This window comes from Bidens hawaiensis, unplaced genomic scaffold (assembly GCF_021521415.1).
Source record: "Bidens hawaiensis isolate Kalapana, Puna unplaced genomic scaffold, B.hawaiensis_p1.1 tig00001960_1, whole genome shotgun sequence".
Lineage (NCBI taxonomy): Eukaryota > Viridiplantae > Streptophyta > Magnoliopsida > Asterales > Asteraceae > Bidens > Bidens hawaiensis.
The window spans coordinates 3,292,194-3,319,869 of NW_027491108.1; the positions used below are offsets into that span (position 1 = coordinate 3,292,194).

At 35.1% G+C, this 27,676-nt stretch overlaps 2 protein-coding genes and 1 pseudogene across 2 annotated transcripts; all 3 read right to left on the minus strand.

The window, feature by feature from the left end:
- Positions 1-3,624: 3,624 nt before the first annotated feature.
- On the minus strand, positions 3,625-8,569 carry LOC143601509 (putative DUF21 domain-containing protein At3g13070, chloroplastic). Its single transcript, XM_077078905.1, has 15 exons — positions 8,173-8,569; positions 7,441-7,538; positions 7,270-7,363; positions 7,096-7,173; positions 6,915-7,018; positions 6,735-6,816; positions 6,374-6,513; positions 6,215-6,293; positions 6,072-6,135; positions 5,911-6,002; positions 5,755-5,820; positions 5,555-5,671; positions 5,296-5,475; positions 4,426-4,610; positions 3,625-4,262 (listed from the first exon to the last, which is right to left on the minus strand). The coding sequence occupies exons 1-14, from the start codon at positions 8,416-8,418 to the stop codon at positions 4,434-4,436; spliced, it is 1,617 nt and encodes a 538-aa protein (XP_076935020.1). The 5' UTR covers positions 8,419-8,569; the 3' UTR covers positions 3,625-4,262; positions 4,426-4,433.
- Positions 8,570-12,511: 3,942 nt separating this feature from the next.
- LOC143602454 (tyrosine decarboxylase 1-like) lies at positions 12,512-20,039 on the minus strand (annotated as a pseudogene).
- Positions 20,040-23,760: 3,721 nt separating this feature from the next.
- Positions 23,761-25,973, minus strand: LOC143602464 (uncharacterized). Its single transcript, XM_077079558.1, has 2 exons — positions 25,830-25,973; positions 23,761-25,608 (listed from the first exon to the last, which is right to left on the minus strand). Exon 2 carries the CDS (start codon positions 25,549-25,551, stop codon positions 23,761-23,763), a length of 1,791 nt encoding a protein of 596 aa, XP_076935673.1. The 5' UTR covers positions 25,552-25,608; positions 25,830-25,973.
- Positions 25,974-27,676: the final 1,703 nt, after the last annotated feature.

The following is a 27,676-nucleotide window of genomic DNA, read 5'->3' on the forward strand; positions in this document are numbered from 1 at the left end:
GCCCGTTCCTCTCCTCGGCCCGGCGGCGGTGTAGATGGTGTGTGTGTTTTTGGAGTGTGTGTGTAGAAAGTAAGGAAATGAAGATATTTTTGGGTTTAGGGGATATTTATATCCCTGAAATCCCATGGACCTAAGGCCCATTCTCATTTAACCCGTCTCCATTAATCCAACACTAGCCCGACTCATACAAACTCCTACTCTATTATTTATTTCCCGAACCCGAGTCAACTTTCCCTCTATTATTAAGTAATATAATTAATATCATTTTGGAAATTTCGAGATGTTACACTAGGTTATCCATACGAATGTAAATTTGAGATCTTGACTTCTTATTGTTTGTACTATACGTTTAATTTCTTTTTTACTTTTAATTTTGTGTCTTTATTTCTAATAATGGACTTTATTATTATTTTTTATTTAATAAATCACGTATAATACACAAGCTCAAAAGCTAGTTAATCTATATACTGAGATGGTGTTAATTTTAACAAAATACACAATTTCATGATTTTTTTTCCAAACAACCCACCAAGCCAACCTTATAATTTAATTCATAAAATGTTTATTTTGTCTTGAATTAATGAAACATCTGGCTCATAAAATAGTAGGGCTGTTCACGAGCCAAGCCGAACCGAGCGAAGGCTTGCTTGTTGCTTGGCTCGTTTACAATCGAACCGAACCGAACGACTGAAATTCGAATCGAACGAAAAACGAAACGAGCCAAAATCAAACCGAGCATTTTTCGATCGAACATCGAGCGATTTCGAGCATTTTTTATTTCTTTTTCACCTTAAAATTTTCAATAAGAAACAAGTTTGAAGGTTGTAAATAATATATTTTGTAAACAAATTAGTAGTTTTTAGACAAACGTATAATAGGTTATAAATTTTTAGAAGAATGAAGTTTGAAGTGAGATATAATGAACGTGTAAACAAACTTTTAATATTCTGAAAACTTGAATCGAACTAATAAAACTATAAAATTAACGGAATATGAAAAATTTAAAAGGGTTTAAAAAATTGCATACTTATATTTTATGCGTGTTGTCTATATATTTCTATATTTGCTCATATATAATTATATATAAAATAAATTAAAAATATTCGAGCCGAACTGAACCGAGTAGACCTTTGCTTGGCTCGTTTACAAACCGAACCGAGCAGAGCGGCTCGTTTACAATCGAGCGAAAAAATGAGCGAGCATTTTTCGAGCAAATTCCGAACGAGCGGCGAGCGAGTTCGAGCGTCGAATGGTTTGGACGCCCTATAAAATAGTACTTGTCAGTTTACTAAACAATGATTAGTATCGAGCCCATGTAGTGTTCATCTTCAGAAAAGTGGGCTTTGGCCCAATAGTCGACTATTTTCTGTAACGGTAGCCTTTTATATTGTATCGACTATCATCAGATAAGTTTTACTTTATGAATTATGCCGGTTCAGAAAAATAAAATCAGGAAAAAAAAAGGGAAGAAGAAAAGAAAGAAAAAAAAATAAGTTTTACTTTATTGGAATATTATTTAATACACTTTACATATTATTTTAACATTTTCAACATTTTTTAATCTATCTTTTTATCTCCTCTTAATTTTTTTGACGCCCAACAAACGTAAAATGCCTAGATACTTCGTACGAGATAACCCAACGGCAAAAGGCCACCGCCAGCTGGCCCTACCCAGCCGTATGGAGCCCATAAGCACCTCCAAAGTATCTCCAGTTATGGGGAAAACCCTCCCGCCCGAATGCTCACTGGCAGTAAAACCAGACGCCCTCAAGATCTATCCGGAGATCACAAGGATCTTAGTCTTCCTTCATTGAGCCTAGCCACCCTAAAGTGTTGTACGTGAGGACTGAACTTGAGTTTCTATTAAGATACCCATGTTTCTACCACTAGACCACACAGGAATGGACATCCCCTCTTAACACCATGCATATTTTGGTGTTTATTAAAACTGTTGATTAAAACAGTGTAAAAAATAGAAGGAACAGTATATCCAAATAAAACCAACAAAACTTGAAATTTATATGATTTCCAGGTTTCAAACGTAGCACCCGAAATGTGTATGTGTAACAAATCATTATTATTTTGGAGGTGAATTTGGGGACAACGAAATTACTAGAAGATAGGAGGATAAAGTAACAATGAACTTGAGGTTTGATCGTGATAAAGACGCTTGGCAGATTATGAAAAAGTTAGTAAACCCTGCACCCATCCAAAGAATTGAGAGACCGTGTGTAGTGAGACCCCCTTTTAACATGTAAAATGTGGTAAACCAACCAACCAAGTAACATAAAGTTTGGCCAAGGGAATCAAGAACAAGGTACAATAGACTAATAAATAATAAGCATATTAGTAACTACCAATTACAAGAAATGATAAGGGAACAATTTTCAATTAAGAAATAGAGCTATAAATTGGAAAATTTAAGTGAATTACTGAAAATGGAGCTATTGCTTAAATGATTGATTTTTGCAACTCTCATAGAACATGCATCATATATTCATAAAGGGAATGCGGCCCGGTTTCATAGATGGTTTCTACAAGTAGCCAAAGACATCATTTCGATTCAACACTATAAACAAATTTCTTTAACAAGAGCCGATTGTGTCGCTTGGCTAGACTAACTTCCCATGTTGAGTACTTGAGCATGAGACGTTTACAAGAGCCGATTGCGTCGGCAAGATTAAAACTTTTTATAATTTGTGGCACCATTTCAAACATGTACAATAGGAACACTAGGAATAACTAGAAAACAAATGCGTAAAGATAAAAAGATTAATCAAGATATTATAAGATGGCAAGACGCACGCGTCATTATTTGAATATTGGCTAAGGTACAACCAGACAAATTCCAAAGCTATCAACTTGGTACTTTGTAAACCGACAGAATTCTAGTTTTAATATTCACCTTAAATGTTTGTCTATTACAATTATTATTATTATTATTATTATTATTATTATTATTATTCTTAGACAAACTAGATTCATTTGATTGGGATTGCTCTTAACAACAAAAGCAAAAGTTAGGAGTGTTATTGATCACGTTGATATCGTTAATTATTATATGTCAACGGGAGAATAAGTTATAGTATACGTTATTAAAATTTAACAAACTGAGTTTTGATTATCCAAATTCCCAAGTATGAAATGCAGGCTCATAATAATTCATATTTCTAGTTGACCAATAACAAGCCTAACTTTTACCTTTAGTTGCAAAAGCAATCTCACTCACATAATAATTATTGATTTATACTTTACATCAACTCGATTTCTCTCACAATGATTATTATAAGCAAAATAAAGAAATGCAGAAGAAAACACGAGTATAAATCAAACGTAAATTGAGTGCAAAATCTACGATGATTATGCTAGCAGAATTGCCCTGACAACAAAGTGAAAATTACAAGTGTCACCAATCAAAATATGGGGTTTCCAACTCTTGAGAAAACAAGTTCATAGTCCTAACAGTTTGTTCACTGATGAGTTACTGAAAATGAACAAATACGTTACAGATGAACAAACAGTTGAAACCATATTGAAACCAAACTTAAATCACACATAATGTAACTTAGTCATAATGTAATTTACTCCTATTATTAATATTGTTTATTGTTTTTTATTTTGTTGAGAATTTTGGAGAACAAAGGAATGAAGAAAGTACACAAACAAGAAACCAAGGATGTAGACCATGGTATCAAACCTAACCTTATATTCCCACAAAAACAACATTCCAAATGCTATTGGATATATTCTCCCACCCTTTATCTCAATCAAAAAGTCCTTTTGTTCTCAAAAACTATCCTTTCTCTTTGTACCTTGTGCTCAAACCGCCGATTCTGGGCCCCACGTAGCTCACCCAGAATCAACAAAGGGAGGCTTGCACTTCGAAATATCATTATTATTTACACCTATGTTATAATATAAAGACTCACATAACCATATGCTGAATAGAGTTAACACCAAAAAATAAATCAGTATGGTTCTTCATTCCTCACAGAAACAAGGCAGCAGCAGTGGCGGTGATGGTGGTGGCGGTTCGTCTATAGCTCTCCTGCAAGAAAGATTCAGGCAGTTGCAGAGAATGAGAGAAAAGAGACAAGAAATGGAGCTTTTAAAGCTATTCCCTGAGCCTGAAAGTCAAACTAGTCAACCTAACCGTTATGAGCCGCTGGCGCATCCTGATATGATGAAAACTAGACCAAATTTTCAAGATTCTGCAACTATTGGACTCAATTTATACACCAAAAAAGCAGATTCCAAAAAACCTGCAAAAACCGCACAATTTATGGACTTTTGGCAAGCAGACTCAACGAAACATGAAGTCGACACCTCGCTTCGTTTATAATAAAGCTTAAGTTTTTAGTTATTATCTTGAATCTTTTTTTGGTGTAACTACGTAAGTATAATAATAACTGTGAAAGTTGATACCTTTATTATTATTGTTTGTTATCTTCTAACAAGATGTCACCACCACTTGAATTGTCATCGTTTCTCCATTTCTTTTTCCAAAATCGTGGCACGAGTCGAGCGGCTTCTTTGATTTCTTTTGCTGAGTTATTGTTTATTCTTTCAAATCTCACAGTATTAACTTTTCTACAATTTCCCGCTAATATCTGCAAATCAATGAGAACAATATTCATTCTTTTAACATGGCAAATTGTATAAAAAGGTAATATAGTCGTGAAAATAATTTTCACATTCTAAGAGAAGAGTTCACATCATCATTGGAGAGTGCAAGATTAGCTAAAAACAAACTTTAGAAAATTTGATATTGTTTTATTTATCAAATTCCGTTCTTTTTTTGCGTAAACTACCAAAGGTTTTTCTAGTTGTCTTGTTTTAGTCATTACACTTCTATTTCATACATCTTAGTCATTAAAACATAACTTTGTGTCCTGTTGAGATCAATTTGCATGCAAAAAACCAATTGTTGAAAAAAATCTTTATATAGAAAAATGTGATACTTATGTATAAATATTTTATTTTTATAAATAGTGTTAACTTTTTAACATAAATGTTAATTTTTTACCAATTAACAAAATGTGATATTTATGTATAAGTTAAACGACTCAGATGCACAAACAAAAAGAAACAAAACAAGTCAAAAGTACATTTATATGCTATTAAAAAAAATCCAATTTTGAAAGTTGAATCATTTAATTACGATATTTTCCTAAATATAAATTTAACCAACATATGTTACTTTTTTTAAGATTAGCCCTTTTCATATAAATATGTTATAAAATATGAAGTGCATTTATATAATAAACACTGTTATCAGCAATTTAGTGAAATTACCCCAAGCTTGAATGTTTGAGATCTATCTTTTTGATCTTGACCATCATTTTCTTGTTTATTCTCTTCATCATTATCTTCTTCATTTGCCTTTTTTAAAACTACTTTAATAGTTTCACCTGTTCTTGGTATATATCCAAATGCTTCACAAATGAAACCTGAAACCGTCTCATATTGGTGATCCTGCATGTAATATATAATTCAAATTAACAAATAAAGTAATTAACAATAAATATTGAAAGACATACAAATGTATATACACCTCTGGCAACATAATATCCAAATCTTCAGAAAGTTGGTAGATTGATGTATTTGCATCAACATCAAACACTCCTTCCGCTCGCTTTACAATATTACCAGTTTTTCTGTCGATTTCCTCCTGTAATCCAACGTTACGTACGATTTCTGAGTACGAACATTATAATATATATATATATATATAGATATTTTTTAATTATCTACCTTCGAGTCATTCTCATCAAAGATTTCACCAACAATTTCCTCGACAACATCTTCAAGGGTTACAATCTGCTTATTGAAAAACAAAGTCAAAGTCAATGTTGCTTTAAACTGCTTGAAAAACGTAAAATAAACAAAAGTCAAAGTCAATGAACATACACCCACAGTTCCTCCATATTCATTAAGAACAACAGCCATATGAACCTTCCTGATCCGGAATTCCCTCAAAAGATTCCAAACTAACATCGAATCTGCAAAAATAAAATTGCAAGTAATTTAAGAGTCAGTTTGACTCTAAAAATGTCAAAGCCAACTATTACCAGGAACAAAATATGCAGGCTTGTGAACAATCTCTCCCACCACTGCAGTTTCTAGCATATCTCCCTTCAAATTTTCAAGACAAATAAAAATCTATACTATAATAACAAAAATATAATAAAATAAAAAATAATCAATATCTTACTTTCTTAATAAGTTCTAACAAATCCATTGCATAAGCTACACCCACAATATTATCAATTCGCTGCTCAAATACTGGCACCCTGTAAGTGCAATTAATAATTGTTTTCACTAAATATGCATTTAGAAGTGTTTTATTTAACATAACTTTCTCAATAGTTACCTAGAATATTGATGAGTCACCCATAAGTGATGAAAATCAACTAATGTTGCACTAGAATCAACTGCAACTACATCTACAAGTGGGGTCATAACCTCTTTCACATGGGTGTCTTTTATTTCCAACACATTCTCAATCATATCCTGCATAAATATGTAGCACGTTAATTATAAGTATAATTATAATAATTTTTACTTTTTGAATAAAAGCGATTTAGAAGTTAGTGTGCATTAAAATAGATCCATTTGACCTATACATTTTTTAACGATTTTTTTTCTGATTTGATCCGTTTGTGATTAAAATATTTATAAAAAAAAACAAATTGACCTGCTTAGTAAATGGGTCAAAATGCCACGTCATATACCTGTTCCTCCTCTTCAATGGCCCCACTTAACTCAGCCACCCTTAACATCAACTTGAGTTCATCTTCAGTGACAGACGGTTCACTGGTCCATAGTTTAATTAGAAACAAAATAAAATAAATTATATAAATTTGATAACATATTTATATATGTATATATATAAACAATAATTAATTATTTACCTCTTTCCTTTCAAACCAAGTATTTTAAGCATCACCATCGAAAGAAATGTTACCACTCTTCCAACTGGATATAAAACCACAGAAAGCCAAGCAACCGGACGAACCTATGTAATATTTGAGACACTAATTATATTGATACTAAATAATAAATTAATATTTTGTATAAACAAGTTATGCTTACCACAGCTCTAGCAACAGCTGTAGCATTATGAACAGCTATACTTTTTGGAGTAATCTCGGTGAGAAGTAAAACAACAACCTGAATTAAATAAAACCACCAAACGATTTAGGTTTTTTAATGTAAACTCTAGTTTTAAGCATTTAATAATGTAATATAATATTTTTAGGCACAAACCGTCATAACACTAGTTGCTGCACTAACACCAGCTTCGCCAAATACTGTTGTGGCTGCTTCAGTGAAAAGTGCAGTAGCTCCAATGTTGACCACACTGTACAAATTATTATAATCATCACTAATAATAATAATAATTCAATTCGTATCTTTCTTTAAAGATGAGATTTTTACGTTGTGCCAATGAGTATGGTGGTGAGGAAACGAGTGATATCTGTACGAAGCAACTTGAAAACACCATTTTCTCCTTCCTTTTCTGCAAGCTCTCTCACCTGCAAACAATATCATTATTCATTTGGCCTGTAAACAAACTGCACTGGGCGTTTATTAACCCAATAAGCATTTAAAGCTATTTATTAGTTATCAGTAAAACTAGTGGTATGAAATATGAATGAGCCAAGCCGCTCGCGAGCTACTCTAGATCGGCTCGCAAAAATTGAACCAGGCTTATACAAGCTCGAGCCTATTATTTATGCAATTTTTATTCAATACATTTAATGTAAATTTCTTTACTAATTGTTATTTTATATAAACTTATGATAAAAAATAAATAAATTTTATGCATTATATCAAAAACTATAATTAAAAAAATACATAAGTATAATATATATATACAAACCTATATAAATTAATCAATAAGTAATAAACGAGCCAAACTTGAGCTAGAAAAAAATCATTCATGATTTGATCACGAGCCTTAGAAGCTTGAAACAAGCCGAGCTAGAGCCTAGTTGAGCACAGGTTCGGCTCGTTTACACCCAAAACTAATCGAGTAATTGGTCCATAAGTATCATACCCAATAAGCATTAATAAATCTTGTAGAATGTCACTTTAGGAACTACAATTCTAACTAGTCAAACAAACACAACACATTGATACATATAGCAAACAAATATGCATACATACCTTCCATGGCGAAAGAGTGGTAATTGAAGTTTCAGCCAATGAAAAGAAAGCAGATAATCTCAACAGTCCAGCCAAAATCAAACCTTGATCTCTAAACACTCTCATAATCTGTGGAAACTTGGGCCCATTCACAAAATCGTTCACACAAACAACACCCTTCTGTGCAAAAACCCCTAAACCACCACCAGTATCCATCGCCAAAGCCTTTTGACATCTAATTACACCTAAAACAAGCAAACCCACCATCAACCCACGTCTAATTAATCCTGCAAACCCGTCAAGATCATATTTTTTTGACGAATTGATGGTAGATTGGCCACATTCAGGTTGATTGTGGATTGAATTCGTTGAGTGAAGTTTGGGGGTAGTTGAAATCTGAAGCTTTAGCTTTGATGGTGAATTTGAATAATATCGATGGTATCGAATTGGGGCAAAATGTTTGGATGTTGTTGAAGAATTGAAATGGGGATAATGGGTAAAAGGTGATGCTTGGGGTATGGTACTAAACCCGGTTTTACGATCCTAAATTTATTATGTTTGGCTTATTTTATTATATGGACTAATACAATGTTATTGGGCTGAGGGGGTTTTGTGGAGGTAACCCTAACTGGGCTAGGCCCATTAGGGTACCATGATGGTGGCCATGAGGCTCTCTATATAAGGAGGTCTCCACCTCCTTATTAAGGGGTCATGCTCAATAAGAGCCACCACCACTTTTTTGTGTCTGTAAACAAGAGATCTTTGAGATTTCTTAGCAGTCACCTCCACACCCCCGAAAAACCATTGCAGGTCTCAAGCAACCGGAGAAGAAGATCAAGACGTGGTTCGTTCATCTCGAAAATCCGTGGAAACATCGTCAATGATCAGGTCAGATTCATTTCATGATTCGACAGTGGGATTAGTGGCAGGCGGCGAGAGAAAGAGGTCTTGATGATTTTAGCTAGTTATGCCTTTAGGGTCTCAAAATGTTGTTGAGAGTTTTATAAGAAATTTTCTTTAATCCAATCAAATTTAATGAAATATTTAAAAATAAATCGAACGGCTAATTTATTTAGCACTGGATACAACTTTCAATGGATAAACGGTTGAGATGACTAAATTATTGAAGTATATCTATTGGTGGATTTAAGATGCATTTTAAAAAATGGACTTGTAACAAATATTATTTGTGACTAATTTATGATAAAGTTGTGAAACTTTTAGCAAATAATGGGGTTTTTTTTTACATATAGCATTTACAACTTGAAATTAATAACAAACATTTAAAAAAAAGTTTGTAAATATTTGTGATGAATAGGTCATTTGTAATTTATTTTCTTGCATATAGTTTGTAAATATGCACGCCTATCACACTATGTGCACTAATAAAAAAAGAATAGTGAAAACAAAATTTCAAATTAGGTAACAAAAATATCCAAATTTAATAACTAGTATTAAAATATCTTAATTTGGGAATAACATAATATTCTTTAACATTCTTGTTAAAATTCGCTCCTTTGTCCATGTCACACTCTTTCGATTTGATCATATATATCCGCTTTTCTCTCTTTTGTTATTCAAACGCTTCTTGTGGTTTTTGTAGTTTGTATCTACGCTTCTTTTAGTTTTTGTAGTTTGTATTATATAACTTGTCATTCAAACGCTTTTTGTGGTCTTTGTAGTTTGTATCTATGTTATATAGATGTGATGGCTAATATTAAGTGTTAGCACGCTTTATTAGTTACAATGTGGAATGCTATGTCTAACTGAACTAACACCCAATAAGTAAATAAGTGAATATATATATATATATATATATATATATAGAATTTAGTTCATTTAAAAAGTGTTTTTAGTGTGAGAAATACGAGAAGAGATTATAACCAATCACATGATTTCTTTTTTAATTTCTTATTATTTAAATAAAAGGGTATGTTAGTAAAATATAAAATGTTTTGTTTTGTAACTCATACTCATTAATGGTTTAATTAATGTTAAGTTACTATCAAATGATAAGTTGTTGTTGTTGTTGTTGCTATTATTATTATTATTATTATTATTATTATTAATTTCATCTAAAATTTGAACAATTAAAATCCATTTGATCTAAAATAATTTTATTCTAACACGTGGTTAATTAATTTTTTTATTTGATCTCTAATGTGAAGTGTTTTTTTTTTTATTTTTTGTTTGATTTTAATCAACCTAATGTAGTGTAGGCTTATCTTATGTAATGTAGATAAAGTTACGTAATCTAGTGTATGCATACTTTCAACTTTTGTATAGTCATAACTAATGTAGTGTAGACATGTCATATGTAATCTTGAAAAAACAAATGTAATGTAGGCTTACTTTCAAATGTTGTATAGTCATAACTAATGTTGTGTAAATATATCAAATATACTGTATGCAAAACTAATATAGGGTAGGTACCTTTTCAAGTGTTATATAGTCATAACTAATGTGGTGTAGACATATCATATGCAGTGTAGGCAAAAATAATGTAGTGTAGTGTAGGCACTCTTTCAAATGTTATGTAGTCATAACTAATTTATTTTTGGACATATTTAATGTAGTGTATGGACACTTTCAAATGCTGTGTTATCATAACTAATGTAGTGTAAAAATATCTAATGTAGTGTAGGTAAAACTAATGTCGTGTAGTCACTTGAGACAAGTTGGTGTATGTTTTTATGTATCATCATGTATATATATTAAATTAGTATTAATCATCTTATGAGCATTGATTATGTTAGAAAAAATAACCGTCGGATAAATTAATGTCTGGTTTAATTAGGCCAACACCACAAAAGACATGCCCTTTTTAATTAAAAATATGTCATAAATATGTGTCTTTATTTACGATAATGTCATTTCTATTGTTGACCATTGATTAAACACAATCAATGGTTTAGATTCATTTTTCGCACTTCTCGCTATAATATCACTTATTGCATGATCTATCCCCTATATATATATATATAGCTCATTAAAACCTATTTTTACACATGTAATAATATAGGTCATATCAGTCTTAACGAGTCGTATTCAACATATATGTGCTATATGTTCTAGAATGGCCAAGTATGACTTAAGTAACACCCAACGTGTGAAAAATAGAACAAATTTATTAAGACTCATTACAAACTATTACTAACCATATTGACCTATATGGATCATAATGTAACGTTATGTTTTAATGAGTTAGACTAGGTATGAGTAAGTCATATCATACTTGAATAACATGTAAATATGCATATAAACTGATTTTATGTTGTTAATAGAAGCTAAACTCTATAATATATACATTGACATGTTTGAATCAAGTATTAAAACTATATGTGACTAGTGGCTGACCCAAAAGAAGGGTGATATTTTTTTACGTCTTTTGTATATCACTAAATATTTTTATATTCCGGCTTAATAATTTTTAGGCCAGGTCAGTTCAGGTCACATAATAATCACATATCTCATTGCTGAAAAGCATCCATCACTTATTATGACAGGTTAAGCTAATAATAATTTAAGTTATCTAATAACTAATATAGGAAGTAAGTTTGAGAAATCGTTCCACATTATATTCATGTTCCCTAAACCACGCATTATCAAATTTCACACTAGCACACATTAAATACCAATGATAATAATAATAATAAGGAAGATTGAAATTTATTAATCTCATATATTTGTAGTTGGCCGATAATCCCACATGAGAATATTTTTGTCACCACTTCCACATTTACACTATTTTTTCTCATTAGGCATCCGCTAAAAAAACAAGCAAACTTAACTCCGTTAATTTATATTTGAATTTCAAGCATATGTTTTAGGTTTTTTATCGTAAGAATATACACTATGTTTTAGATTTTATAGATTTATATAAAATCTATATATCTCGAAACGATAGTCCAAATGATGAAACCGCTCTTCAATTCAGGTTTCTAAACTTCCAATTAGTCAAGCGATCGTCATTTGGAGCATTACAAATCCTAAAATACGTGTTCACGTCATGATATACTTGTCATGAACTGAATGGTGTCTCCTTATTCATTCAACTCATTAAACATTCTTATACATACACTAAAACCATAATAATATAAAAAGTTGTTTTGGAAATATCTCACACATTTTATTAATTAATCAATTTCTATATAGTGAGCATTACAAATCACAAGCATGCTATATAAACATACTAAGGCTTACAACATATATTCTTTCTTATATGATCCCAACCAATCATATATATTGGTCGATCCCTTTGATATATAGTATATACTACATCAAAAGGAATATAATAACAAGTTCGATGTATATAGTTTATAATTCAATGAACTTATGGTTTTATTAACTTACAACACGCTTACTTAGCTAGCAGAACATCCACCTGCTCTTGCACCAAATCCCACAGCATACTCACATGCCTGTCTTCAATAAGAGTTGCACCTGTAGCAACTCTAATCACATAAACCCCTTCGATCACCGCATGTGTCACGTAAACACGCCCAGTCCTATTCAACGATTCCAACAACTCCTTGTTCAACCGGTTCATATGATCTTTATCACAACCTTGGTTACTCACAGTTGGCGAAACTCTAAAACACACAGCAGCAAAGTTCCTAGGAACCACAACTTCAAATCTCTCATCTGTAGACAAAAGTTGTTCAAAACGTTTAGCCATTTTCACATGTTTTCTTATGAACTCTCTTAGCCCAGATGCTCCATGAGTCTTCATCACCATCCATAATTTCAAAGCTTTAAACCATCGACTAAGCGATATCTGCCAATCTTTGTCGTCCACAACTTGTTTAGACTCACTTGGTTTGTTTTTCAAATATTCAGGATCAGTAGAGAGCGCTTTTGTAAGGTCCGATCGATCTTTAACCCAAAGACAACAGCAATCTAAAGTGGTCAAGAACTATTTATGAGGGTTAAAACTGAATGAAGTTGCACCTTCTACACCATCAAGAAAGTGACGAAACTCGGGGCATATGCATGCACTTCCTGCATAAGCAGCATCCACATGAACCCACATATCGAACCGGTTTGCAACCTCACACAAGTTTCCCAATGGGTCCGTTGCTGTTGTTTGTGTTGTTCCAACTGTGAGACATACATATAATGGAATCAAACCTGATCTAACATCGGATTCAATCGCCAATAACAATGCATGCGATGATAACTCATAATTCATGGACTTCGTTGTCACGATTGCACGAACATTTTCTGGAGTAATCCCGACTACTCGACATGCTTTTCGAAGAGAAAAGTGTGTTTGATCCGAACAGTAAACAACTAGCTTTTCTAACATGCCTCCCATGGTCTTGTTCTTGGTTAACTTTTTTTCTCTAGCAGCAATCAATGTGCACACAAAGCTCTCGCATGTACTCCCGTGTATCACACCACCTCCATCACTTGAAAACCAGAAAGATTTAGGAAGTTGAAGAAGATTCAAAACCCATTCCAATACAACCATCTCTAACTGGGTGGCCGCAGGAGAAGCCAACCAGTTAAAACCTACCGTGTTAAACCCTGTAATAAGCATCTCACCAAGAAATTTACCAATGCTTGCATTCGATTGGAAGTAAGCAAAAAAGCCAGGACTTTGCCAGTGAGTCATGCCTGGAATGATATGCTTCTGCACATCTTGCAATATAGTTTCAATAGGTTCTGGATGCAAAGGTGGTGATTTGGGCATAGTTTCTGTGAGAAAACCCGGTTTGACTTGGCTACATACAGGATATTTCTCTATATTAGAGTAGTAATCGGCTATGAAATCGACCATCGAATGGGCTTGTTTCCTGAACTCATCAGGGTCTAAAGGGTTCAGTTTGCTGGTTTCCATAATTATTTGATAAGAAGGTTTAATGTAGTTGTGCTTATGCTTTGTTTGAGATATATATAGAAGATATATGTTTTGATTGATTGATATAAACTAGTAATTGTAGCTAATTAAGAGGAGTGTAGGAACTCCAATACTTAATTTATTTAATACCGAGACTCGTTGCTTAATACAACTCACAACCAAAAACCTTCACAACCTATAACATAACTCAATCTAACTCACATTTAAAAAATTCATAATTAAAAAACCCCAATTTTCTTAAACAACTTTCACAAACCACCACATCATCATCTATTTCTATAAATAATTTATATTTATTTAAATTGCTTTTCAAATATATTATTTTTTAATATTTTTATATATGTAGTCGATGGGAGGTCGATTGATACCCCTCACTTCTGTATAAGGTCCATAGGTATTTACTTAATGTCTTTATTTTTATTATGTGTGAAGATAAAAAATATATATTGGAGTCGTTGAGATTGTTTTTCTTTCTTTTTTTTTTCTGGACGATAAAAGGAAAGCTTAGAAAATACTTTTTGAGTTAAATGGGATTTAATTTTGTGCTCACTCAAAAGTGACGATGGAGATTCTTCAAATATCCGGATTTTCCCTTGGGTAAAGGTTATTAAATCAATTCACATGGACTAGTGGGTGGTTTGCGTTTCGTAACGGTTTCGTAAGAGAATCTAACCCGTTGTTTAACCTGACTTGCCTTAAACACTAATTATATTTGGGTATTATTATTATTATTATTATTATTATTATTATTATTATTTACATAGTAATCATATTGGTGATTACTTTAAATAATGTGGTGAATTAAATATGAATTATTAAATAATCTATAATACTTATTAATGGTTACTAACGATAATTTTACTCTTTAAAAAAATTATTATTGTTTAAAGTGAATGTATACTATATGAATAAAACTTGTAAAACTCTTAAATAAATAAATTCTTAACATGCACTTCCCAAATGTATTATTTGATATAGATATATATGACGGGATGTTCCTTAGAAGGTATTAGTGTGGATAGGAGAAGCAACTCGGGGCATCAAATGGTGAAATATGCGGTTGGTCTTCATTCCAAGGACGTTATTCCTAAGAGCAATAGTTTAGAGATTGGCTTCTTAGACAAAAATTTCCTCATTTGTTCAGTCATGAGAACGTGAAGAAATGTGTACTTAGATTGGGGTGTGAGTTTCATCTTGGCGTCGTCCAATTTGGGGAGGGGTGGAGGAATCCCAATTCAATGAGCTAGCTGTGTCACCTGGTTGAACATGTTACTTTTAATACAGATTTTGATACTTGGATTTGGGAGGTGAATATGGATTCAAATTTTATGATATGATTAAACAAGTTAGGAACTCTATTGACCTATAATCCGAAATGTTCTTCCGGAAAGTGTGACTTTACCTAGATGGAGCTAGTTTGTTCCTAGGGAAGTGAATATTTTGACACTAATAATTCTTTTTCATCGAATCCCTATGAAAACTAATCCAAGTAACAATGGAATCAGCATCCCATTGATCCTCTGTTTGGAACTACTATGTGTTTGGCGTGGGAACAAAGGGTCATGTTTTTGTAGGAAACCGTTCGCGTATAAAAATAAAACACTTTTAATAAAATGATTACAATACAAGGAATCAAACCTATCTAGGAAAGCAAGTAAATTACAATACGAATTACATTGGAAAAAATCAAAATTACAGTACAATTGAAATAAAATAATGCAAAATAGGTGTAGAAGAAGAATGGTGTCGTAGTATTTGTGGCCGAGGATCGTGTTTTACACGGGGCCTTTAAAACAAATTCCTGGTCTCTCCCCGTTTTGTTTCCCAAGGTACAACAGCCTAAGCAATATGTACTGCCGGGGAGGGCTCTAGCACCCGAATAGTACCTTAAAGAAAATGATGAAGATGATCAAGAATGTCAAAATTGTTTAGGGAGAAAGTTGGAGAAAACACAAGAAAGAATGTGTTGTTTGGTGTGTTTTTGTGTGTCTACAACCAATGAGCTTCCTTGGTATTTATAATAGTAAAAAGTTGAAACCATTCAACCATCATTAACCAAAACTTTAATTTTTTGACCAAATTAAATGAACCATTAACCAAAACTTTAATTTTTTGGACCAAATAAAAGGACATTTTAATGACTTTGACTAATTGGCTAACAACCTAGAATAAAATAATTCAAAGTTTAAACACATATATTTTTTTTTTCACAAAAATTTTCCAACAATCCCCCACATGTGAAAACAAAACTTATTCATTTCCATATATTTTTCAACATCCCCCACATGTGAAAACAAAATTCATTCATTTTCACATTGAGATCAATCCATATATGCAAGTTTCTTAGATTCAATTCAACAGTTGAGCATTACAGGATAGGTAGGTATTACCCTTTGAACCTTCCTTTGTGAAGCATACTTAGTTTCCTAGCGGTGTGTAGACACAATGTCTTTGAACATACCCCCATTTATGTAGACGACAATACACTTCACACAACACTCTCCCTGGTCTGGCCAACCCCTCACTGTCGTGTCCTATTATGGTCCTAGAACACTAGCCTGGTTCTGCGAGAGCTCTAGGATTTTTGCCCCAAAATCCATTCGAACCGACCCTAGTTCTCTTTCACATAGGTGATTCTCGCTCGAATCTTTAAAAGCAATAGGTTTGTTGATTTCCACAAATTATTAACCTTTATTATGCTTATCCTTACAACATGTGTCACTGATTGGAATGGACTAGAACGCGCGCGCGCAACACTTTTTAGTTTGGTTTAGGTTACTCCCCCACAGTGACCACTTTTGGTTTCATGATTAAGTTGTCCTATTGAACCTAGATCTTGGGATCTCCAGTCAACTAGGTTAGGTTTCCCTCATGTCCCCTTTTCCCATGGGCTTTAGTCCCATTCCTTTTGACGACTAGTTAACTAACTCTTTGCTTAAGCCTTTTGTTAACGGGTCTGCAATGTTTTCTTTTGACTTCACATAGTCAATCGTGATAACACCCGTTGTGAGAGTTTTCGTACCGTGTTATGTCTACGTCGAATATGCCTTGATTTGCCGTTGTACATCACGCTATGGGCTCTACCAATCGCTAATTGACTGTCACAATGTATGCAATTAACCAACAAACGCTTTGGCCATATTGGAATATCTTCCATAATTTGACGTAGCCATTCCGCCTCTTCACCATATTTATCCAAGGCGATAAACTCTGATTCCATTGTGGATCTAGCTATAACCGTTTGCTTAGAAGACTTCCAAGCAATAGCTGCACCACCAAGTGTGAATACATATCCACTTGTTGATTTAGAATCTTTTATATCCGAAATCCAATTTGCATCACTGTATCCTTCGATCACAGCTGGATCTCGATTATAATGGAGTCCATAGTCTCTTGTGTATCTTAAGTACCTTAGAACCCGTGTTATACTTTTCCAATGTTCCACGCTCGGATTACTAGTATATCTACTTAGGCTACTCACGGCATAAGCTAGATCGGGTCGAGTACATGTCATAAGGTACATTAGACTAATAATAATTCTTAAGTACTCTAACTGAGCCACACCCTCGCCTCTATTTTTAGATAGATGGTGGGTCGTATCAATTGGAGTTGACGCGACACGCGTGTTATCCTTATGGAATTTCTCAAGAATTTTATCCACATAGTAAGATTGACTCAAGATAAGACCATTTTGGGTTCTAGTAATTTGAACCCCAAGAATCACGTCTGCGAGACCCAAGTATTTCATGTCAAACCTCGCTTTCAACATATCTTTTGTAGATTTTATCATTACTCCCAATGATAAGCATATCATCTACATAAAGACATAAAATCACATAACCTCCTGGCGTGTCCTTCACATACACACATTTGTCACACTCGTTTATTTTGAAACCATTGTCAAGCATGACATGATCAAACTTTAACTGCCATTGTTTTGGAGCTTGCTTCAAACCATACAATGATTTGACTAGTTTACATACTTTTCCCTCTTTCCCTGGGGCGGACAAACCCTCGGGTTGCTCCATGTAAATCTCTTCATCTAAATCGCCATTTAGAAATGCGGTTTTTACATCCATTTGGTGAATTTCCAAATTTCGTAAGGCCGCGATTGCAAGAACCAACCTTATTGAGGTTATTCGCGTGACCGGCGAGTAAGTATCAAAATAGTCTAGACCTTCTTTTTGTCTATACCCTTTGATCACTAACCTTGCCTTGTATTTATCAATACTTCCATCGGCTTTCATCTTCCTTTAGATTATCCAACAATATCCAAGGGGTTTACAACCCGGGGAAGATCTACTAACTCCCAAGTATGATTTTGCAATATAGAATCTATCTCGTTCTTAATTGCTTCTTTCCATTGAGGTGATTCCGCGGAGGTAACTGCCTCGCGGTAGGTATTGGGCTCACCCTCAACCATGTAGCTCACGAAATCAGGACCGAAGGATTTTTCAATCCTTGGTCTTTTGTTTCGTCTAAGTTCACCTTCCTCAATTTCGGGTCGTTCATGTTTCTCATCATGATCAGTATCATCAATCGCTCTTGATGTACTTGCTTCATCAACCGCTCTTGATGAACTCGCATGTGTTTTCCTTAAACAGGGAAACACATTTTCGAAAAAACCGTTGGTCTTCCACTCAACAATAATGCCTTCATGTACATTGGGATTCTTGGACTCTGTACAAGAAACCTATGCACATTACTATGGTGTGCATATCCAATGAATATACAATCCACGGTTTTAGGTCCTATTTGGTGGCGGAACCGTCACCTTGGCAAGGCCCCCACATTCGAATGTTATTGTGAGGAAGGTTTTTTACCCTTCCATAACTCATACGGAGTCACGCCCGTTTTCTTGCGGGGTATCTTATTCAAGATATAATTGGCCGAGAGAATAGCCTCCCCCCACAAGTCATAGCTCACGCCCGAGCTAATCAACATGGCATTCATCATCTCTTTTAATGTACGGTTCTTTCGTTCCGCAATGCCATTTGATTGTGGAGTATAAGGTGGGGTACACTAATGTATTATGCCACTTTTTGCGCATATTTCCGCAAATGGTGAAACATATTCACCACCCCTATCACTTCGAAAAGTTTTTATTCTATGTTTTTGTTGATTTTCAACCTCATCTTTACAAGTTTTTATTCATATAGTATACATTCACTTTAAACAATAATAATTTTCTTTATACAAGACAAACTTGTCTATTGCTTCATCCTTACTTTTAAGTAAGTATACATAGCAATACCAAGTACTATCATAAATGAACGTGATGAAATACTTATTTCACCTCTTGTGGGAGTGGCTTTTAAATCGCACACATCAGTGTGGATTAAATCAAGAGGTTCGGTTATTCGTTGAACCGATTTGAAAGGCTTTCTCGTTAGTTTGGATTCAACACATGTTTCGCATTTATATTTTGAATCGATTTTAAAACATGGAATGCTATTTAATTTAATTAAACGTCGAATTGAATTAAAATTTACATGTCCTAGTCTACCATGCCAAACACAAGAATTAGAATTTGACGACTCAATCATGTAAATAGAAGTTGCAATTTTATTCATAGAATTTTTGACAACAATAACATTCAATTTGAACATAGCATTGTCGGCATAACTCTTGCCGACAAACATTCCATTTTCGATAAAATAAATTTATCCGATTCAATCACCAAGCGAAATCCGTGCTTGTTGAGCATCCATCCCGAGACAAGATTCTTACGAATCTCGGGAACATAGAGAACTTTGGTCAACGTGAGCTCCTTGCCAGAAGTCCACTTCAAGACCACATCGCCTTCCCCCATGATGTCCGCAGTCGCTTTATTCCCCATGTAAAGCTTCTGGTCACTCGCCGCCTCTTTGAAATTCTTAAAGAGTTGTTTGTCGCCGCAAACATGGCGGGTTGCGCCGGTGTCAACGTACCACCCTTTGGGAGCGTCTCCCACAATGTTGACTTCCTCGATGAAAGCCGCTTCCTCGGTAATCTTCGCCACGAGAGGAGTGCCATCCTCGTCCATCAAATGCGCGCGCTCGCGCTTCGGTATCTTGCTCTAGTTCGCCCGGTGCCCCATCTCGTTACAGTTGTAACATAGTCCTTGGAAAGGTGGAGGCTTATTTTTCACAACCCCTTTCTTCCCGCCAAGGTCCACTTTCGCTTTCCCTTTGTTACCTTTGCCTTTGCCCTTGTTGCCCCCTTTGGAGGATTGACCGTACTCGACTAAGTTAGCCTTGGCGGAAACATCCACTAGGCTACCTTTTTGAGCTCTCTTATTGTCTTCTTCTATCCGAAGTCGAACAATAAGATCATCAATGGTCATTTCCTTTCGTTTGTGTTTAAGATAATTCTTAAACTCAACCCAACTATGAGGCAATTTTTCAATCATCGCTGCCACTTGAAATGTCTCACTAAGTGCCATTCCCTCAGCAAAGATGTCGTGAAGTATAACTTGCAACTCTTAGACTTAACTAATTACAGTCTTAGAGTCAACCATTTTGTAGTCCAAGAAACGGGTGACAACAAATTTCTTTGTTCCTGCATCCTCCGTTTTGTACTTTTTGTCTAAATACTCCCATAATTCTTTGGCAGACTTTATTGAAGAGTACACGTTATACAATGCGTCAACTAAACCGTTTAACACATAGTTTCAACATAAGAATTCCGAATGCTTCCACGCATCTACCGCACTCAAAGTTTGAGCGTCGATCTCCCCCTCCGCGTTAGTGGCTAGTGGAGCGGATTCTGTTAAGAACCTAGCAAGGTTCAAGGTGGTCAAATAGAAGAACATCTTCTGTTGCCACCGTTTAAAGTGCAAACCCGAGAACTTCTCAGGTTTTTCAGCGTGATTAGCCATGGTAGTCGCTCCTACCATAACGGACAAAGGCGTACCGGTAATCTTGCTCGATGACAGTGATGCCATTTTTTTCTGAAAAATAAACTATGCTAAGTTAGTTTTTCGGAAATATTAATAGTGGTCGCTCCCACTAAATTAAAGTTACTCAAAACTTTTTAATCCGAACTCTCGAATTAACCCACCGAAGGTGTTCTAAGTCCAACTTTGAAGGGATCAAACAATGGGTTTTTCCACGAGTTTAGCGTTAAAAAATCCGAATTGTAACCGGTTTCCATTTCTACAAAGTCGCTCCTTTGAATAGAAATGGAAAAAAATGTTTTTTTTAAAACACAACCGCGTGAAACAAAACTAGTTTGAGTCACACGAGAATGTTTAGAATACACGAACGGTGATTTAAAAAAAAATTGTTTTAAGATTGTAGGAAACCGTTCGCGTATAAAAATAAAACACTTTTAATAAAATGATTACAATACAAGGAATCAAACCTATCTAAGAAAGCAAGTAAATTACAATACGAATTACACCGGAAAAAATCAAAATTACAATACAATTGAAATAAAATAATGCAAGAAAGGTGTAGAAGAATGGTGTCGTAGTCCTTGTGGCCGAGGATCGTGTTTTACACGGGGCCCTTAAAACAAATTCCGGGTCTCTCCCCGTTTTGTTTCCCAAGGTACAACAGCCTAAGCAATATGTACTGCCGGGGAGAGCTCTAGCACCCGAATAGTACCTTAAAGAAAATGATGAAGATGATCAAGAATGTTGGAATTGTTTAAGGAGAAAGTTGGAGAAAACACAAGAAAGAATGTGTTGTTTGGTGTGTTTTTGTGTGTCTACAACCAATGAGCTTCCTTGGTATTTATAATAGTAGAAAGTTGAAACCATTCAACCATTATTAACCAAAACTTTAATTTTTTGACCAAATTAAAGGAACCATTAACAAAAATTTTGATTTTTTAACCAAATTAAAGGACATTTTAATGGTTTTGACTAATTGACTAACAACATTGAATAAAATAATTTAAAGTTTAAATATATATATATAGCTTTTTTCACAAAAATTTTCCAACAGTTTTAACTTCTATAAGATTGTCAATTTTTCCGTTTACGGTTCTTCGGTAAGTTTTCTAAGGCTAGATAAGTTTTGTTTATTGGTTAAAAAACCCGATGATAGTGACATGATTTATGTGTTTCTTCTCTAGTGCTTCTTGCCAATGTTTATTTGACATAAGTTCAGTTGTAGGTTTTTTTTATTATTTTTTTTAATATTTAAGAATGAATTATGTTGCGTGATCGTTTTGAATGATGTGAGTCAATTTTGTAGCAAGGATATGCTAACGTTGCATAATTATATAATGTGTGATTATTTTTGTAAGCGTTATCTTTAAATTTGTTGTTCTCTATCCATGACTTTATGCGTTATGTTTTAAGATATTAATAAAAAAGCACGATTTATAAATAAATGCATGATTATTTTTGTAAGCTTTTATCTTTATGTTTGTGAGCGTTCTCTTCTCTTTATCTTCGGTGCTAACTCATCAATAATGAGTTTATATATTTTAAGATATTACATAAACACTATTTATACTATTATATTACAGCCAAATAAAAATCCTACCAAACAATTTACGTATTGAAGTTCTATTTTATATTAGAAATCCGTCTTTTTGTCCTTAGATCAAGTATATCCCTTGAGATTTTGCTTATTTTTAAAATCGTTTAGGTTAAAAGACTAGATTATTATTCATATTAATTCATTGCTATAACAAATAACAAGCAAATACTTGTCAGCACCCTCCTACAAACTAATCACTAAGGGGCTTAAGTACTAGTTTCTATCAATGATGCACTATGTTGTGAATAGAGATTCCTAAATTAAAAGTTACTGAATCTTCTAAATATTATCAACTAGTTAATAACCCCCGCCAAAATGCGAAAGTGAAATCGGTATTGGTTTTGTTCATTGTTGTAAAGCGTGCTCTTTAAGCGTTAAGTAACTTATTAGGTAAATAGAGAATAATATATCAACTAACTTAGTATCTTATAAACCTACAGCGACATTTTAGTTATGCTTGGTGAGAATGTAGACACAAAACAAAGAACTGTGTTTGATCTACCAAGCCATCAGTATAGCCAATAACCAAATTGAGAAAAACCTAAACGCGGAGTCAAAACCAACAAAATACAACCTACAACATATATTCAAAAAAGGGATATCATTACTACATATGCTTTAAACATATATTAAAAAATCGAACCGTCGAACCTACCCAAATAATCAAACCAACCCGACTTTTTTTATATATGACTCTATGAAATTGGAGCATCTAAAAACGATGCACCCCGTAAAAAAAATTCCTAGATTCATCACTGGATATAATTCTGCTTATTTGTTAAAATTAGCTCGAATCCGCTCGAATCCAAAGCTGATGGCTGATCATCAATAGTGAAACAGATAATTTATAAAAAACTGATTGGGCGTGAAAATATAAAAACTGATGCGTATTCTAATAACCAATGCATCATAAGAAAATCGCACTCTTAAATTGTCATGATACAATACATATTACAACCAACAAACAAGAAACCAGGTTTGGCAAAAACATTTGTAAGTCAATCCCAGCAGTCCAACATGAACATATGTAAATATCATATATGTTAAATTGGTACTAGCAATAGCATTAAGGTATAATAAACTTAAGTGTTAAAAACTTAAAATGCATCCTCAAAAGTTTTCAAAGATGACAAAACTAGCTCAACCCTCAACAGATGTGATCTCATTGCCGCCCGCCGCGGACGGCCGCCATGAACCACCTTATGATCCATTCCAATTATCTAAATTCCTCACACACATTACTATCTGTTACACTTACACCTCTTTACATCATCAATCTTCCATTTTAGCTCCCGGTTTGTCCTCAATTGCAGCCCGAAGAAGCTCTTCTGGGGTTGCAGCAGGGTCAAGATCCCAACACCCGTCGGGCAAATTAAGTGCTTGCCCTCTAAGTAAGCATGACGGAACTTGGTGCGAAAAACGAAACATTTCTTGCCTCGGGATCCGACGGGACCCGTTCCCGTTCCCGTTCAAATCCCGTTGGTACACCGTTTTATAACCTTCTAGTTTCACCAATGGAGTTACACAAACACCAAGTTCCTCACTATAATCATCAACAATCTCCACCATTTCATACTGATGTATCACTTCTTTTGGTGTCTTTTGGTTCCAATTAACCGACCAGTTCCGATACACGGCCCACACGTCTCCACTTTTCGGGTAGATCTTAACACACCCACCTCGGCCCGCCTTTTCGCGACCCAAAAGATGCGAAAAGATGTTGACTTGGTCAATGGTTTCCGAATGGAAGACACGGAAGCTTCCACATGATTTAGTGAACCCCGATTCGATCCATTTTATCGACCCGAATTCGGTGTCAGTTTTTGAATTCAAGTAGCTGATGTGCACTTGAAACGGGCTGACCGAGATGACCTCGCGGATCAAACAATATAAACGTGGCATCCCGTCTTCTTCATCATATATAGCCCATATTTGCTTAGGTTTGAATACTTCCTCAGATCTATCGGTGTCAAAATCATGGAAATCCGGGTCCGGGACCGTTATCGGGGCCGGGCTTTGTTTCTTTACGGCTTTCCCGTTCTTTGAAGCTAGTTTCATTTCTTCTAACTTACACCGAATAACCGATCGGGCTTTATCGATTAACAACTTTCTGACATCGATGACTGGGGCCGGTGGGTACCATCGGGTCAATGTCTCGTTGACCACATTCCCGTTTGGCACCACCAAATCCGGGCCTGGCCCGTTAACATCTTCAACCTTTCTATTCTTTGGCGGCCTACCGAGCCTAACACCCGAGAGGCCCGTGACTTCACCGGGCCCATGTTTTCCGTATCCCTTTGCTCTTCCATTCGATTTATGACTCGTCGAATTACTCCACTGAAAAGATAACCCGCTCGCGTATTTGGGACCATGATCTGAATGAAACACCGACGACCCGTTTCCACCAAAACATACCGATGAATTAACATTATACGAAAAATTCGCATACCCATTACCATTATTATTCTCAGCGGCATACGACCACGGGCAATAAGTCACGGGAGCCGACCCAGTTTCAACCGAAACAAAAATGCCCCGACAATTCTTACACGAAAGCCGTTTATTAACGTACTTTCTAAGATACTCATACTGCACGCGACACGACGTGCAAACCGTCCAAAATGTGTCAAGTTTACTGACCGACTGCGAACCCGCCGCTAAAAACTGACTATTTCTCTTAACATCATAACTATATCTTTTCAATCTATCCGATAACACGCTCCACGCGTCCGAAACAAGCTTAAACGCTTCAGCAGCACCGACTGTTCTATTATCATCCGGGTGAAGAAGAACCACCAGTTTCTTGAACTGTTTCTTCAACACGGACCGCTCTGCAGACGCGTTTACTCCAAGAACAGAGTACAAATCAACCTCACCATTAACTCTGTTCTGCAAAGTGGATAATACTTCAAAAGTAGTCACCATTTGCGGCACGCCTTCGAGCTGCGGGCAAATCGATTGAGCTTTCAAAGCATAATGTTTTGCACCCATGAAATCTTTAACTGCAAATAGCTTCTCTGCACTCTGTTTTGCTTTAACTGCTTCTTCCATGATCGAATTCATTTCAAAATTTGATCTTGATTCTTGAAATTAGTTGCAGGTTATCAATGGCTACATATTCTGCAACAATTTCAAATAAATTACTGAAATATAAATTACCAAAATCCCAACTAATTTCCCCCAAATTAAATTAATTTCCGTTTCGGGAAAGTTTATAATCAGTCAACAACATTTCAAAAATTAAAATTAAAAACAGAGATCGCATCAAAAATGAAACAAATTCCCAAATTAGAAACAAACAATAAACCCTAAAAATGATTATTAATTTAAGTAAAACTAACCTGGATCCGGATCCGACAGAAATTGAACAGTAATAAGATCTAAAATCAGTCGGTGGATTCGTTATTGTTTGCTTCAGATCTCGGATAAATGAAAGGGATAAACTTTATTGTAAATCTTGTAAGTGAAAATTAAAATAATAATAATAATAAAAGTTATAACTTTAATTAATAAATTAAGTACTAATACTTTTATACGAAAATTCAAGATTAGGGTTTCGAAAAAAGGGGAAATGCTGAATTAATGACGGCGGTGAAGAACCGAAGATTCCGTCAAATCGCCGACCACAAAAAATGAAGGTAATAAAATATACAAAAAGAATCAAATATGTGATGATAACAGTAGTAAATAATGTGGGTAGTACAAGTGTTAACTTTAAGCAAGTGTTTATTTATTTATGTAATAAAGTGGTAAAAGTGCGCGGGTGTGTGTGATACGCACCCACCTTGGGTTTGCAAGTAGCTCATTGGTTAAGGTTTTGATAGTGGCATGGTGTGATAGGGACCCCTTTTGACCCGAATGTTTGGGACATCATATGCGCCTATGGTCCGCCCGCTAGATTCGCCACCATGGTTGTCACTTTTACGTGAGGTGATTGTGATTTCTGGTCGGATGTTTGTGGTTTGCGTATGCTCGTTATTTATGGGTACGGTTGTCTCCAACAGACACGATGTGGTGATAAGTTTTAGGTTTTAGAGAAGAATTTTATTTATTACGGTTTGGTTAACTTGCTTATAGGAAAAAAAATTTGTCTGATGAAGAGGTATGTACCCGCCTCAACATCGAGCGGGGCGGGTCAACCCACAAGATATATACAAGACATTAGAAATCAAAGATATTATCAAGGCACAAAGCCAAAACTTATGCGCACAGCGCATATCGCATATGCTCAAGCTTCACATGCTTGCACATATCACATATGCTCAAGCATCACATATGCTCACGCATCACATATGCTCATGCATCACATATGCTCGCGCGTATCACATGCTCACACATCATATATGCTTATGCATATCACATCGTGCGTGGCGCATCCGCGCGCGGCGCATATCACATACTCGCGCATCATACATGCCCACCCATATCACAGTTGCGCATGGCGCAGCTACGCGTGGGGCATCCGCGCGTGACGTGTATTACATGCTTGTGCGTATCACATCTGCACATGAAATATCTGCGCGTGAGAATAAAGAGAAGACCTCGCGCATCCTCAGGATGGGCGCATATCACACATGCACATAATCAACCTCGTCCTTATCCAAATCAGGATTAGGGCAACCTTGATTGTGCACGTCAGACAACCTTCCAGAAGGCATCTTTTTAAGGAATAAGGATATGCTGATGTTGACAGCTGCTAAATGAAAGGTGGACAGCTCAGCATGACTCATGGGTTACCACGTGATTATAACCAATGAAAGAGCACCAGGTGTCTCCAAGGACACGTGGCGCAAATCGATTGGAGGAGGCCAACAAAACCCTAATTTGGTCCCAGCTCAATCAGTGGAAACCCTAGCACTATAAATACAACATCAACTCCACAAGGAAAGATACACAAAAACACAGTCACACAATCATACAGAGTAACATACAGTATTCAGCTATTAAGCAATACTCTCCAGATTCCCTTACTCTCACATTATTATCTTCTCCTACATATACTTATTCTCACGCCGGAGGGTTACCCCAAAGAGGACCCCTCTGTCCCTTTCTGAGGGGTAAGTTAACGGCGTTGTTCATTTTGTAGGTGGAAGAACACAGATCCAGAGGAACCATCGGTGAAATAGTACAATCAAAACCCGAGGAAAGTAGATCTGCTACCACTGAGTAGATCCACGTTTCTTCATTG